The 16,025-nt window shown below is 44.4% G+C and overlaps 2 protein-coding genes across 2 annotated transcripts; both read right to left on the bottom strand.

Annotated features, from left to right (window-relative positions):
* Positions 1–1,305: 1,305 nt before the first annotated feature.
* LOC139810090 (uncharacterized) lies at positions 1,306–2,346 on the bottom strand. Its single transcript, XM_071773419.1, has one exon. It carries the CDS (start codon positions 2,344–2,346, stop codon positions 1,306–1,308), a length of 1,041 nt encoding a protein of 346 aa, XP_071629520.1.
* Positions 2,347–3,189: 843 nt separating this feature from the next.
* LOC139810089 (uncharacterized) lies at positions 3,190–6,522 on the bottom strand. Its single transcript, XM_071773418.1, has one exon. The coding sequence runs from the start codon at positions 6,520–6,522 to the stop codon at positions 3,190–3,192; it is 3,333 nt and encodes a 1,110-aa protein (XP_071629519.1).
* Between the last annotated feature and the right edge of the window lie 9,503 nt (positions 6,523–16,025).

Below are 16,025 nucleotides of genomic sequence, written 5' to 3'. Positions count from 1 at the left end.
ACGATTTGTCAAAATCCTGTGAGAGAGAAAGATATATATTTACTATCGCTTTCTCTTTCTTTCTATCTCTTTTCTATCTTTCTTTTTCTATTTTTCTTGCTTAGTGGCGGACCAATCAAAACTAGCTGTCTTATGACCAGTCTCTTATTATAGGGTTTCTAGGCGGAGCCAACTGCTTCTTGCCAAGTTCTGTTAAAAATGAAAAGAATTTGATGAAAATAGGTGCAAATTAATTCTTTACATATTTAGAAAAGACTTTTACAAAGACTGAAATAATTAGTCTACATAGTTATCAAAAAATTGTAAAAATAAAATAGCATATTGCCACATTTCAACGTGTATAATAACGTATTTATGTTTCAATTGTACAAACAACGATTTTTAAAACATTAAGAAACATCTAATTAAATGTATATTCCACATATTCATTTGCTAACTCATTTATCTCGCGACGAAAACACACGTATAGGCTTTCTTCTGCCACACCGCACAGTGGAGCCAAATAAAACTTTGTGTTGTAAAAAAGCTAGTCTCGAAATTTGAACCAATTTCGATGTTTTTTTTTTAAATAAAAGCTAATGAAATTTACAACTTTGTCAAGTTAGATTTTTGATTTTTTACTTCTCTTGTGTTAAGTGGACCGTTCCGGGTTTTTGCGCGTCGCGCCGAGGACAGTTCAAAATAATTAGGTTTTCGTTTTTGAAAATGTAACAGTCAATTTATTAAAGTTTGTTACACAGCACTCGCTATTACAATTCGCTCCGATTTGGCTCCGTTTTCGATGTCGACAATCAGTGTCGCGTACGAATGGCTAGGGTGCACTTGGCTCACTGAGCTCCCGGCCGGAGCAAGCGAAGCAATCGCGGCCGGAGCTCCGAACTTTTCCGCGAGGAAACTTCGATACGTGAGAAACGCTGATTGGCTCCAAATCGTCGAGCGACCAGACTATTGGTCGCTGTACGAGCGATCACGCGATGTGCACCTGTGTTCCGGGCGCGAGCGAAAACACCAAAAAAACCGGGGGGAAGGCAAATAAACGCGTTTTGGAGCAAACCGAGCGTTCTCGAATATTCCCACCGCTCGCTTTCACTTTGCGAGCGTTTGATTTTCAACATGCCGCCCGCCTCGTATTCAACGGAATGCGAAACAAACGGGGTTGAACGAGGTCGCATAAGTGCGCACGCAATGATAGCTGAAATCTTATAATACATTTCCTTATATACACTATATACACTTGAGAGCTTACAATATTTTGCACAATGTTCTTAAATCTAATGAGGAACAAAATAGTCTAATTTAATAATGTTATTCAACGGGCTCCGTGGGCCCAATAGACGCAGGTAACCGACAGATTTGTGTTATTGGTCGTTTCAATTCGGAATTGGCGGTGCGTAATGTAACGACGCGAACGCGACCGTCAAATCCGGGATGGACTTGTTGAATTCTTGCAAGTTCCCACTTCGAAGGAGGAAGGAGATTATTTTTTAGCAAAACTAACTCGTCAACCTTGAGATTATCGTGAGATTCGGTCCATTTGACGCGCTGTTGCAATGAATGTAAGTAGTCCGATGACCAAGAACGCCAGATCTGTTCGACCATGAGCTGCACGTGTTGCCATCGCGACAACCGATTTGCATTGATTTCGAGTAATGATTCCTCCGGGACGCTGGTGAGCGGTCGACCGATGAGAAAATGACCAGGCGTCAACGCGGTAAAGTCGGACGGATCGTCGCTGAAGGGCGAAATCGGTTGAGAGTTGAGGCACGCCTTTATCTTACATAAAATAGTTACGAATTCCGAGCGAGACAGGGTACGAGCACCGATCACCCGCTTGAGGTGGTGCTTAAAACTTTTAACGCCAGCCTCCCAAAGCCCGCCGAAATGTGGTGCCGCCGGGGGCACGAAATGCCATTTCACATCGTCATTCGCGAGGATTTCTTTGAGGGAAGGGTCGTTCATAAGAGAGCGAAAACTGCATTGTAGCTCGCGATCCGCACCCCGAAAGTTCGTGCCATTATCGCTGTACATGTCCGATGGCAGTCCGCGTCGACTGACGAACCGATGAAATGCGGCAAGGAATCCCTCGGAGGAGTAGTCCTCGACACACTCGAGGTGGATCGCTTTAGTGGCGAGACAAACGAAGACCGCCACGTAATGTTTGCTCCCTCTTTGACCACGGCCGACCACGGGGGTAATAATCATCGGTCCGGCGTAATCTATGCCCGTGTGAGAGAAAGGAGGAGAGGGATTGACTCGGGGATTCGGGAGATCACCCATTAATTGCGTCGGCGTTTTCGCGGAGTATCGAAGGCAGGTAACACATTTATGGATGTGAGATTTGATCATGTTTCGCGCCGAAATTATCCAATATGTCTGACGGAGACATCTAAGCGTGAGTTGTGTCCCTCCATGGAGGGAGCGTCGGTGAGCTTGATCGATCAAAAGTTCAGAAATATGATGTCGTGGGAGTATGACCGGGTGTCGCTCATTGTAACTCAGCGCTGAGTTTTCGAGCCGCCCGCCCAGCCGGATTAGTAAATCTTTTCCGATAAATGGGTGGAGAGAGCGTAATGGACTTGTTCTCGATACGGTGGCATGAGCTTTTAAGACCTTCAAGTCATCAGGAAAGCAGGTCGCTTGTACCGATCGAAGCCAAAAGACCGAAGCTTCGTGGGTCTCTTCTGCGGTCAAAGGCGACTTGACGATCGTCGATGAAGCGACTTTATTTTTTAAGTTTTGCACGAAACGGCGAATGTACGCGGTAACACGGAGAAGTCGGATCCAGCTCGAGCACGAGGTGGGCAGCTCCCACTCAGGAGTTGGATCGACGAGATGAACGGTAGCTTTGCGCGCTTCGGAAGATACCGTTTGCAAAATTTCCTTTCTTGTAAGAATCGGGAGAATCGGCCACGAGGCCGGGGATTTTCTAAGCCACGGGGGGCCTACCCACCATAATTCATGGTGTACAAGATCGACAGCGGTAAAGCCGCGAGAAGCGCAGTCGGCAGGATTGTCGTGCATGCGGACGTGCTGCTAACGTACTGACGGAAGGCGCGTCTGCACCTCGGAGACGCGGTTCGCGACGTAGGAATTCCATCGAGATGGATGTTGCTAAATCCAAGCCAAAGCGATTTGGGAGTCAGTCCATCCGAATAATGACGCTTGCGGGAAGCGCAGGGAATTTTTTACCTAATCTAACAACCGAGTTAATAGAACGACGGCGTTAAGTTCTAATCGTGGAACGCTGACGGTTTTTAACGGCGCGACCTTCGTTTTGGCCGCGAGAAGGGTCATCTGAATATTTGTGGTAGAATGCACGATTCGAAGGTAAACGACCGCGGCGTAAGCTCGAATGGACGCGTCCGCGAATCCGTGTAATTCCACTTCGAGTTTATCTTGACGTATCCCTGTCCATCGGGGAATGCGTATTTCACTGATATGAGGCAAATCCGTACAATAATTAATCCAATGAGGTAAAAGATCGTCGGGGATGAGAGAGTCCCAATCAATTTTACGGAGCCAGAGCTCTTGCATCAACATCTTGGCCGCGATGACGATCGGTGACGCCCATCCGAGGGGGTCATATAACCTTGCAATAAATGATAAAACGGAGCGTTTAGTATGAACCGTTACGGCGTAAGGCGAGATTACAAAGGTAAACGAGTCGTCATGCGGTGACCAAGACAGGCCGAGGACCTTGAGCGTGTCATCGCGATTGATCGGATAGTCCGAGGATTCACGTTGGTCCTCCGAGATATCCGTCAACAATTCGGGTGAATTTGCGGCCCATTTTCGTAAGGGAAAACATCCGCGATTCATTAGTCCGACGAGTTGCTTGCGTTTTTCGAGCAGAGACCGAAGGTCGTCTGCTCCGAAAAGAACGTCATCGACGTAGGTCGATTCTTCGATTATGGAAACCGCGTCGGGAAAATATTTACATTCGTCACGAGCTAATTGAAGAAGGCAGCGCTGCGCGAGAAATGGCGATGGCTTTTGGCCGTAAGTCACGGTGAGCAAGCGATACAGTCGAATCAACAGCTTTGCTGGAGGGCGCCAAAGAATTCGTTGATAATCCGCGTCGTCACGATGCATGCGTATCTGACGGAACATCTTCGCGATGTCCGCCATGTATACGTAACGGAATAATCGCCAGCGTAAAATTATTGCAGCGATGTCTTGTTGTAGCTTCGGTCCCGCCATTAAGAAATCGTTGAGAGTGGTTTTATCGTCCGATTTGCTTGACGCGTTAAACACGACGCGTAACTTAGTAGTCGTACTCGATTCGCGCAAAACGAAATGATGCGGAATGTACACCGGGGGGTATCGAGAGGGCTCGTCGTCGCGTACCTCTTCCATGTGCCCCATCGATTCGTATTCCGTGAGGAAATCGTGATACTGAGCGGCGATCTCGGGTTTCTGCGAGAGTCGGCGCTCCATTTTGGAGTATAAGAAAGAAGCCTTTTGAAAAGTGTCGCCTATGTGAGGGGGACCGTTCTTGAAAGGCAAACGAACAATGTAACGTCCTTGAGAATCGCGAGAATGCGTACTAGCGAAATGTTTTTCGCAACGTTCTTCCTCTTCGGTGAGAGGGTTTTGAGAGAGGATACTTTCGTCCTCCCAAAAACTTTGGATCAATGAATTCGTATCCTCGCAGGATACGCAATTCAAAACGGAAGCGGACTCTCCGGCTGGGCGCGCGGTGCCGGCAGGACCTGAGACGATCCATCCGAAAACAGTAAGCTGGCCCGTCGGGGTGCCGACCGGGCCTTGACGGAGGCCGTCGAGCAGCAGAGAATCGTATAAATCCGCGCCGATTAGTACATAAATCGGGCAATTACACGAGGGATCGGGATCTGCTAACGGTAAATCGCGTAAATGCGGCCACATTGCGGCTGGCTGTGTTTGAGAGGCTGTGTACGAAGTAATTCGTTGGTATACGTAGCCCGAAAATGGGAATATCGGTCCCTGTTTGTCGCATGGCGCGAGCGTGAGATTAACTTGAGATCGCGCGACTCCATTAAATTTCTCTCCGAAGCAATGTATTTTTAACGCGGCACGATAACGCTTGGTTCGCATAGTCTGACAAAGAGATTCGGATATGAAACTGTATGTCGAGCCCTGATCTAGTAGGGCACGTACTTTGAATGAGCGGCCCTCGATAGTATTTAGATTAACATACGCAGTGGCGAGAAGTACATGAGGCGGTTGCGTTACATCTCGAATAGCATGCACGGTTTGAACGGACGCGGAGGGCGCGGCCGGAGGCTCGGGAGCAGCGGCGACGGACACAGCTGACGGCGCGGAGGACGGCGAATTAATCGCGGCTGTACCCTCGCTGTGAAGCAGCGAATGGTGAGCTTGCCGGCATTGATTGCAACGTCCTTTACTCGGACAATTCTTTAAATAATGCTCAGTCCTCAAACAGTTAAAGCAACATTTATGCTGTCGCGCGACGAGTCGACGCTGCTCAATCGGCAAACTTAGAAATTTATCACACCTTGTCAGACTATGATTTCCGGAACAACGGACGCATTTGACGGGCGACACATTATTAATCGACGTACGAGATTTGTTTCCGCGCGTATTGCTCGACGCGGAGTCGAATTGCGACGGATAATCCGTGAGGCCACGTATGCGAAGAGTCATGAAGTCATGAATCTCCTTGTACGTGGGGTATTCATCCGTATCGCCTCGCTTCAAATTCCATTCATTGCGCGTTTGCGGACTAAACTTTTGCGATATAATGTAAACTAGGAGGTCGTCCCACGTATCGACAGGACGCTCGAGATTCGTCAAAGCGGCGAGAGCCGCAGACACGCTATCGCGAAATTTTTTCAATTCGAGAACATTCTCGGTTTTCATTTTTGGTAAGTCGGCGAAAGAATGGATGTTCGCGTGAATTATCGCGTTACGGTTGTCGTACTCGTCGAGAAAAAGTTGCCACACTGCCTCGTAATTCGCGTCAGAAATATGAATGTTATTAATTAACACGGCAGCCTCGTCGGAGAGGCCCGCCTTTAAGTAATGTAACTTTTGAGTCTTCGTGAGGGACTCGTTTTTGTCGACGAGTGACTCAAAAATTCCCCGAAAATTTTCCCATTCCGGGAAAGCACCCGAAAAGTTTGGAAGCGAAATACGAGGCAGATGCAATGACATGCCGGAGTGCGCGTCGCGATAAGATGATTCGTTACCTCGGAACGGCGCGCTCGGGGCGTTGTTACTTAATTTACCGATGATCTCGTGCAGATGATCCGCCGCGAAGTAGGCTTCCTCGGCGGCAAGAAGGTCGTCCTGTTGGAAGTAGGGGGTCGACTTCTTCTCCTCCGGGGTGGCCGTCTGTAGCAGCTGGACGTGGAGGGCTCGAACATTCTCCCAGAGGCTTTCCAAATTAGTCAGTCTCCCCTTCGTCTTTGGGAGAGTGACCTGAGCTTTGGGAAGCTTTTTAAAGTTTATCAGCGATCGCTTAAGTGTAGCAATCGCATCGCCTTGGGCGATTAGCAGATTTTTGAGATCCAGAGACATGTCAGCGAGATGGTTGGATCTTGTAGGCGAGGATCTGACACCTGTGTGTCAATCCGATCGAAGAGCTGGTGCTCTTGAAGACTCCGCGGCGAGAAGCAGGGCGATCCTCGCGGGAGTCAGGGACGTCAGGCCCGTCTCCGCTTGCGACTCCGCGGCGAGCAGCAGGGCGATACTCGCGGGAGGCAGAGACGTCAGGCACGTCACAAGGCAGGGCGCCCGTCGGGCGGCGGTGAGCGTATTTCAGCACGATACGTTTTGCTGGAGGTCACGCAGGAGCCTCCGGAGCAGAGCGAAACCGGGTAGCACCGGGCTTTTTCGACACTGGTGGACACCTATCTTTAAGTGAGCGGGTGCAGAGCGCTCGGGTTGGTCGATCGAGAAGAGCGAAGACGCTCTTATGCGTTTCCGCGGCGAGCAGCAGGGCGATACTCGCGGGAAGCAGGGACGTACAGCACGTCGCAATGGCAGGGCGCCGGTCGGGCGGCGGATGCGTATCGCGATGATACGGTTGCTGGAGGTCGCACAGGAGCCTCCGAAGCACTTCACAATTCACAGGGCAATCTTTAGGAGAGCGGGTGCAGAGCGCTCAATGTACAGAGTGAGCCACGGAGTCACGAACGCGTATCGCGGAGTACCCGATGAACCGGGAATCAGATTCGATGTGCGACGGTTCGAACGGCGAACTCCGTTTGTGAGCGAGTCGAGCGGGCGCGACGGTCCGTTTGTCTCGGAGCACAACGCGATCACTATGGAGGCGGTCGAACTGTCTATGCCGGTTTTTGATTTACACTATCCGGCTCGAAGGACCATTAAATGTTAAGTGGACCGCTCCGGGTTTTCGCGCGTCACGCCGAGGACAGTTCAAAATAATTAGGTTTTTGTTTTTGAAAATGTAACAGTCAATTTATTAAAGTTTGTTACACAGCACTCGCTATTACAATTCGCTCCGATTCGGCTCCGTTTTCGATGTCGACAATCAGTGTCGCGTACGAATGGCTAGGGTGCACTTGGTTCACTGAGCTCCCGGCCGGAGCAAGCGAAGCGATCGCGGCCGGAGCTCCGAACTTTTCCGCGAAGAAACTTCGATACGTGAGAAACGCTGATTGGCTCCAAATCGTCGAGCGACCAGACTATTGGTCGCTGTACGAGCGATCACGCGATGTGCACCTGTGTTCCGGGCGCGAGCGAAAACACCAAAAAAACCGGGGGAAAGGCAAATAAACGCGTTTTGGAGCAAATCGAGCGTTCTCGAATATTCCCAACGCTCGCTTTCACTTTGCGAGCGTTTGATTTTCAACATCTTGTTTAAATCAAATATAAAAAAGTTAGATTTAGAAATTTTTCAATCAAAAACTAGATCTCGTTTAATTTAACGTCGAAGGCAGGTATTGATATTTAACTTAAATGATTAAACCCTGATTAGGCTTGAAAAAATCTTAGACCGACAAGTCTCACTAAATCTTACCTTACCTTAACAAACGAAATTGATTGAAATAGCACCTGATGTTAGTTAATAAAAACTGCTGAATAAAGTAAGACTGAAGTATGTCTATTATGTAAACAATTTTTTTATTAATTATTAATAAATTTTAAGTTATTAACAAGATTTGAGCCTTTGCATCTATCGGAGATGGACAGAATGTTTCCACTCAATATGAAGACTACTTATTTTAGATCTATTTATATAAGGATATATATATACATATAAGGATGCAGCTGATCAAAAGTCGATAAAGCTAATCTTCGTTAATTCTCATTCAAGAGTTGATAGAGCTAATTCTTGTTCACAAATACTGCGTCCAATCATATGTTAATACGTTGTGACGTGACAAATGTCGCGTCCCTTACCCCAGATGGGAGCTCGGCCGAGGGAGGCGTCAGGGATGGTGCCTCCGCCCGAGGCGGGCGGAGAGCGAACATTTAGGTTAGAATTTATCTTTGCGAGCGTTACAGGTCGAGGGAGTGCGGAGCAGATGGCCAGGGTCACGACGAATGTAACGGCGTATGCCGCGTCGAGGGACTTACGGCTGGACAACCAGGAGCTCCGAGGGCGTACGGTCGGCGGGCGGGTCACGCTGGGGCCCACAGCCGGAAGATCAGCTGACCTGTCAAGGCGTCACAAGCGGCACGAGAGCACTGCAGCCCGAATACGGAGGACCCGGAGAAGGGGACGCCCCGACGAAGGTCCCCGTTGAGGAACGGGACCACCACCGCGGTGTACCGCCCCCGGTCGACGAGCCATGGCCCGTCCAGCCTGGCCGTCGAGGAACCGGACGATGAGACGCGGCCTGGACAGCCGGTCTCACATAGGCGGACTTTGAAACTACCGCCAGCGGATGGGCGCAGTGACAAGGGGCGCTCTAGTGGGGCGCGGCGATCGCCTAGAGGGATCGCTGGCAGGCCAGGGCGCAGCACCGACCAGGCTAGGAAAACCGGCGCGCGCGGGCGCGCGCGGGCCCTGCGTGGTCCCGCCGGACTAAGGAAACGCCACTGTCGTGCGAGCCGCCATCCCAGCAACATCTAGCCCTGTGAGCCGAGCGACGAGCTACCGGAATCGAAGGAATTGTAAGGCCACTGCTCAGCCTTCTTCGAAGTAAGATCGCGAGAATACCTAGGCCCTCCCGGGAGTCGCGTTGTGCCGCGGTAATGTATGAAATCAGCCGTTAAAGAATATCGAGTGCCATACCGCGGGAGGGCCCGCGCGACGAAGTGATCGCAAGTGCCCGTCTCGGGGATGAGAACGTACGGCCGCCGACAGTCAGCGTGCTTGTAATTTCGTTGCGTGTGATATCGTTTCGTGTACTTTCGTTGCGTATAATTTCGTTGTGAGTAATTTCGTTTCGCGTAATTTCGTTGCGGGTGATTTCGTCGCGTGGAATTTCATGATCGCCGTTGGCTTAACCGTGCCGTAGTTTTGAGAAATGGCTCTCGCGCGTGAGAGAGCCTCGTAGTTATCGTTGCCGGTTAAGTTCATGCCATTTGGAATTAGCTATACGTGCGTTTCATCGGGATTAATGGCCCACGGTTGTGTCGAGTTTACGGGTGAGGCCATTCGTGCGTTTCGAGGGGAGAGAAGATCCCCAGCGTTGTCGCGGTAGACCGTAGGGAAATTGCGTTAATTGTTTAATTGTTAGACGTAGACGTTTCGAGTATTTCGCGTTTGACCGCCCGGGTAGAATCCGCTGCAACTTATGTCGGGGAATACTCTTGTACGAATTCAATCAGGATTGCCGTGCAGTTCAGCGACGGAATGAGTATCGCGCTCGTGGGGTGACACGTGGCGCGTACTCGAATTCTGCTTGTTCGCCGTGGAACACGCTATCGTCCACATGTTATCTGCCTTAACCGAAATATAATTTGATGTTTTCTGTTATTTGAGTGTGATGATTGCGCTACGCTCCCTCTCCTATTCCACCCGCGGTTGATCAAAGAAGCCCACGCCTGAGAAATACTGCGATTTCGTGAATCGTGGTGCGTGGAATCGCACCTGGCGCCCAACATAACATCTTAAAAATACTCAGTCGAGCTACCATCGGGGTTTCGGAGAGAAGTATCGCGAATATATAAAGAGATCTATAGTGAAGAAAGCGACGGCGCGCTCCTCCACGGCCGGCGAGACCGTGAGGACATCGTCGTCGTCGTCACAACGTTTATGAGTCAAAAGTGCGTGATCAGCCGTTTAACTGGAGCAGTATAGATTTTAAACATTTTACAGAATGTAATACACGAAAACATAACAGATTGGTAACAAACGAAGACATAAATAAGCTATTGATTTTCAGATCCTTATATAAGTAGTCTTTGTACTGCATTCGGTCCAATTCCAATAGATGCGGACGCTCAAAACTTTAACTTAAAATTCATTAATAATTAATAAAAAAATTGATTACATAATAGAAATACTTCAATCTTACTTTATTCAGCAGTTTTTATTAACTAAAATCTAGTGTTATTTTAATTAATTAATTTTAATTAATTTAGTGAGACTTTGTTAGTCTAAAGTATTTTCAAGCCTAAACAGGGTTTAAACATTTAAGTTTAATATCAATATTTATCTCCAATGTTAAATTAAATGAGATATCTAGTTTGATTGAAAATTTTCTAAATCTAACTTTTTTATGTTTTATTTAATAAAGGGAAGTGAAAAATAACAAATCAAATTCAACAATTACATTTCATTTAACAAAAGCATCAAAATTGGTTTAAATTTCAGAAACACAAAGTTTCATTTAGCCTCACTATGCGCCGCCTGTCTTGCAACGTGACGGCAACCAACCTCCTTCAGATGCTAATACGGCTCTGTGATTAGTTTATGCCATCTTAAGATTGTACTGAAGAGGCGGTCTTAAATATAAAAGGTCCAATTATGAATACCGGCCTATGAGACGTTCTGTTGACCACCCCTAAAAAAAGCAAGGACCGTGTTGGCAGCTGCTGCACTTAAACTTATAATCATATCTGCGTTAAGATTTATTTTTAAATATTAGAAAATACATAGAATAAGATTAAAAAACTTGTTTTAGTATCTTTATTAATTCCTTTGTAATTATTTCCCGAAAAATACTGTTTTAACCATTCAGCTTTCCTTCCCAGCTTGCTTTCCCTTATTAAGGGTCTATTCTATCTTGTTGACTCAAAAAGAGGCACTTTTTTGCGAATTTTTGTTAGGCAAGGTTAAAAAATTGTCAAAACCATTCTTTTTGCATAATTTTGTACATTTATCTACCTTTTGTCAACATTTTTCAAATATTTTTATACAAAATTGGTTAGTTGTAAAATATTCACGCGCCATAGAAGTGAAGCATGCAGCGATTAATATGGCCTAGCTGCAAAATGGTGCTTTACGATAGTCGGAAACAAATTAGTGTTTTTACATTCGAAAATTGTTGTTCGTAGAAAGTAGACAATGAAATAAATTGTAAAAAAAATGACGAAATGGCAGCCTTCTAAACAAGATCTATTTTTGGCCTAAAATTTTCGAATTCTTTTGTCAATTAAAAAAAAACTTGTTAATGTCGACTTGATTGTACTTTACTTCCCGCGGACAACAATTTTGAACATAAAAACACTAATTTTATCTGTTTCAGACTATCAAAAGGCCCGGGAGAACTTCCGCAGCTAGGCCGTATCAATCAATCAATCACTACGCGTTTCACTTCTACGATGTGAATATTTTATTTCAACTAACCAATTTTTTATGAAAATCTTTGAAAAATGTTGACAAAAGATAGATAAATATTATGCAAAAGAATGGTTTTTATATCTGTTTTACCTTGCCTAAGAAAAATTCGCAGAAAAGTGCCTCTAAAAGACTCATAAAGGTAGAATGGACCCTTAAAGTTAATTAATTAGCAAAAATCTGACACGCTCAGGCATGGTAACATCGCACAGTAGTGTGGAGGTGTATATTGACATTTTTTAGATATTTACATAATTCTGCATACAATAAGAAAATTATTTTGAAGTTTTGAGTTATTTATCCATAATTTACTATACATAAGGATTAATGTCAGCACACTGACGGAATATTAATCAATATTTGTATATTGACAGTTTTTAGACATTCACATAATTTTTTATACAATAATGAGAAAATTAATTTGAAGCTGTATCTTATTTATCTGTAATTGTTTGCTATACATAAAGGTTAATGTCAGCATATTTATAGAATATCAATCAATACGTATATACTGAAACTATATTGACATTAATCTTTATGTACAGCAAACAATCTCAGACAAATAAGATAAAGCTTCAAAGTAATTTTCTTATCATTTTGTATGCAGAAATATCTAATAAGTTCGTCAATATGCAAGTAATAATCCGTAATTATGCTGACATTAATCTGTATGTATAGTACATTACAGATAAATAACGGTACAGTACAGATAAAAACCTTGAAACTTTAAAGTGACCGCAATTAGTTGCATATTCAAGGCGATTTTCGAGAGCTACGCCTACTTCTCTCCCCTTGCCTCTCCGCTCAACCACGCTCGGTCACTTGTAGGGCTCGCCGGCCGAGCAGAGCGACAAGGAGAGACAAGTAAGCGTATCTTTCCAAAATCGGCTCAAATGTGCAACTAATCTGGCCACTGAAAAGTGTGTGCAGTACGTAATGATACGTTCACTGCTGTGCGATATACCATGTCTGAGCGTGCTAAATTTTCTCACATTCTACAGAATCTGAAAGCACAATCGGTAATTTTGGGGTACTCGTATAACAGACAAAAAAAGTTGACCTAAAAATGTATGCCACATTCATTATAAATGTACAATAAAATTATATTTTTTCAAGTATTTTAAGTGAAAAATAATAGAACTTACTCCTTGAATAGTTCCTCTGAACTTTTCTCTTCTCGCCTATCCTTGAAATCAATCGAATTCACTAAATTCACTGAATTCACTACTGAAACTTTCGCTTCACTCGATCTTTAGATGGCAATCAATCCATAAACGCATAATAGATTGACTCGCACTCGCGACCTTTCTGATTGGTCGGTGATAACCGCCAATGACAGGCGTAGAGAAAATGGCCGTACCGCAGAGGCGAAGGAAATGGCCGTATAGTGATTGGTTGAGGGGCGCACATGAGTATCCGACATGGGTATCCGACATGTGTGTGTTTTAGAAAGCGCCGTCAGAGCGCGCGATACACGTATCGAAGTTGTCGTCACAATCGAGATAATCCATTGTTGCGCTGCACACGTGAGGAGACATGTGAGTATTATGGTCAATTCAGACATAATTGTGACATGCCCGTACCGTGACTACCGTGACTGTACCGTGCACGGACAGAAAGATTAGTTAATAAAGACGATAAGATTTACATAAAAATGTTTATAATAATCGTGACCGTACCAGTGCCGGCTCGTCCGTATTCATGGCTCACGGTCACCATGATCAGCGACGTTATTTTTACAAATACGGCTCGCACAGTACGACGTTTACGTTTGAACACGTTTCCGATGAAAACACCGTCGTACCGGCTCAAGCCGTATTTGTAATAAAAATAACCTCGCCGATCATGGCAACCGTGCAGCCATGAATACAGACGGGCCGGCATTGGTCACGGTTACATATGAACATTTCTATGTAAATCTTATTATCTTTATTGACTAATCTTTCTGTCCTTGCACGGTACAGTCACGGTACGGGCACGACACAGTTACGTATGAATCGACTTTAAGCGTTCACTATCCTTTGTATTTTTTTTAATACTAGAAAACATTTATAAAATCTTTTACCGTTTCTTTATTAATGTATACATTGTGTATGAAACAGAGCGAAAAAAAACGAGAGAAATGAATGACTTGGAGAGATTTGCGCAGAGGGATCGATCCCCGTCGGGATCGAGAGACAAGAAGAGGAGAGATTGAGACAGAGACAAAGAAAACGACAATGACCTGAGAAAACATATAGAGAAACAGAGAAAAAAGAAAGAAAAGGAAGCCAAAGAAAAACAGGAGAAGTTAGTATATTGCTTTATTTTTAAATTATAAAATTACATATGCAGGGTGATCTCTGCAATAAACTCTGAGAAACGATAAGTCGCGCAGAAAAGATCATTTTTTTGTCAAGCAACCCATGTTCTTTGACGCGTCGTTTAGGAACTCCGCGCAGACAGGTCTTAAGTAACATTTATAACAATTATGAGTAATTATTTATTTATTGTTTCAAGTACACTTGCAGACAGTTTACAGAAGTTTACGTTTAAAGTATCTATCCTGACTGCATTCATGACACCATCATAACATTGATTGTCGGACTCTAGCGAACATTTGAGATCATGTTGCGACCAACTGTAGCGCAGAATACAATCAGGTTCAGGGTGGACACTTTGAAAACTTGTAAACTGTCTCAAATGTACTTGAAACAAAAAATAAATAATATACCTCATAATTGTAATAAATGTCACCTAAGTCTTGTCTGCGTATAGGGGTTGTTTGACAAAAAATGATCTTTTCTGCGAGATCTATTGTTCCTCAGAGTTTGTTGCACAGGTCCTGATTCAATCTGTATAGTTGTGGCAACACAATTTATGTAATTTTGTGTATTATAAATATAAATGATTTAGGAAACGGAGAGAGGAACGAGACAGAAAGAAACACGTAGACAAAGAAAGAGATAGAGAAGAAATGGAGATTACAGAAGAGGATGAGGATGAGGATGAGACAGAGGGAGAAGAAAATAAAGAAAATAAAGGCCAGAAAGAAAAAAAAGAAAACAAAGAGGAGGACGGAGACTGGACGAAAGAAACCAGATGTAAGTTACATTTACCATATTACAATTACTTAAAGAAGGGGATGTAAAAGTCACCATTTTGTGCCCTTAACAGAAATCTGTAAAACACGCTTTGCTATCCTTTTTGAGGTTGAAAGAAGAAAGAAATAATAATTTTTTACCAGGAAATTGAGGGAAATGTTTTAGAAGCGATAAATGTTTTTAAAATGTGTGTCAAAATAACTGTGTTTGAGCGGTTTAACTGCATTTCTATTTAATGAATTCTACACCACAAAATTGTATAAAAATGTCTGTACATAAAACACGAGCGCATGCACCATTGCACATATACACTTGTCATACCGTGTGTACAAAAATTTGGAAACGGCCAATTATATCAGAATGTATTTCTCTTATGGGAAAAATGTTTGAGAAAAATGGGAAAAACTTGGAGGATTCAAAGGGGGCCAATAGACGATCTTATAAAATTATAGATTCAAGGACCATGTTGGGCCCAGTAAAGCTCAAATAAATTTTTGAAATGGGAATTCTCCTATTTTATAGTGCATCATCTTTTTCTACTAAATAATTTGAACAACTTTTGTCTATATATTTTTATTTGCCTAGTACTTTTTGAGTGGTGTAAAATTCATTAAATGGAAATGTAATGCTTGTTAAACCGCTCAAACACAGCTATTTTGACACACATTTTAAAGACATTTATTATCGCTTCTAAAATAATTCCCGCAGTTTCCTGGTGAAAAGATTATTTCCTACTTTTTCAACCTCACCTGTAGCAAAGTGTGTTTTACAGGTTCCCGTTAAGGGCACAAAATGGCGATTTTTACACCCTTTTTTTAAGTCATTGCTATTTAGTTGAGTAATCTATTGCTTTGATTGTTACATTTCGTGTAATTATTATCTCTCAAGAGCGCGGCGGGCGAGGGGTAGAGGAGGGCAGAGAGGCTGGAGAGGGACAAGAGGAGGAGGAAGCTGGAGAGGAGCAGAGCGAGGACGTCGAGGACGTGGCTACAGGGGTGGCCAGAGAGGTGGCCACATGAGTGGCTACGGGGGTGACCAGAGAGGTGGCCACATGGGTGGCGACGGGAGTGGCTACGGGGGCGGACCGATATACCAATTTTTTCATAATATTAATCCTGTTAATCCGTACTAATAAAAATAGAATTAAAAAATAATCAGTGCAATATGTTTCCTCAAACTCCTTTTCCTCTTTAAAATTATATTAAAAAATAGTTTTTTTTTTTAACTTTTATTTCTTTATA

Source organism: Temnothorax longispinosus, chromosome 3 (genome assembly GCF_030848805.1).
Source record: "Temnothorax longispinosus isolate EJ_2023e chromosome 3, Tlon_JGU_v1, whole genome shotgun sequence".
Lineage (NCBI taxonomy): Eukaryota > Metazoa > Arthropoda > Insecta > Hymenoptera > Formicidae > Temnothorax > Temnothorax longispinosus.
The sequence above is the reverse complement of the archived record's forward strand: the minus strand, read 5'-3'. Positions and strand labels throughout refer to the sequence as shown.

What these genes read in the sequence shown, in the direction of transcription:
- LOC139810089 (XM_071773418.1), bottom strand. Translation starts at nt 6,522, where the DNA reads ATGTCTCTGGATCTCAAAAATCTGCTAATCGCCCAAGGCGATGCGATT.
- LOC139810090 (XM_071773419.1), bottom strand. Translation starts at nt 2,346, where the DNA reads ATGATCAAATCTCACATCCATAAATGTGTTACCTGCCTTCGATACTCC.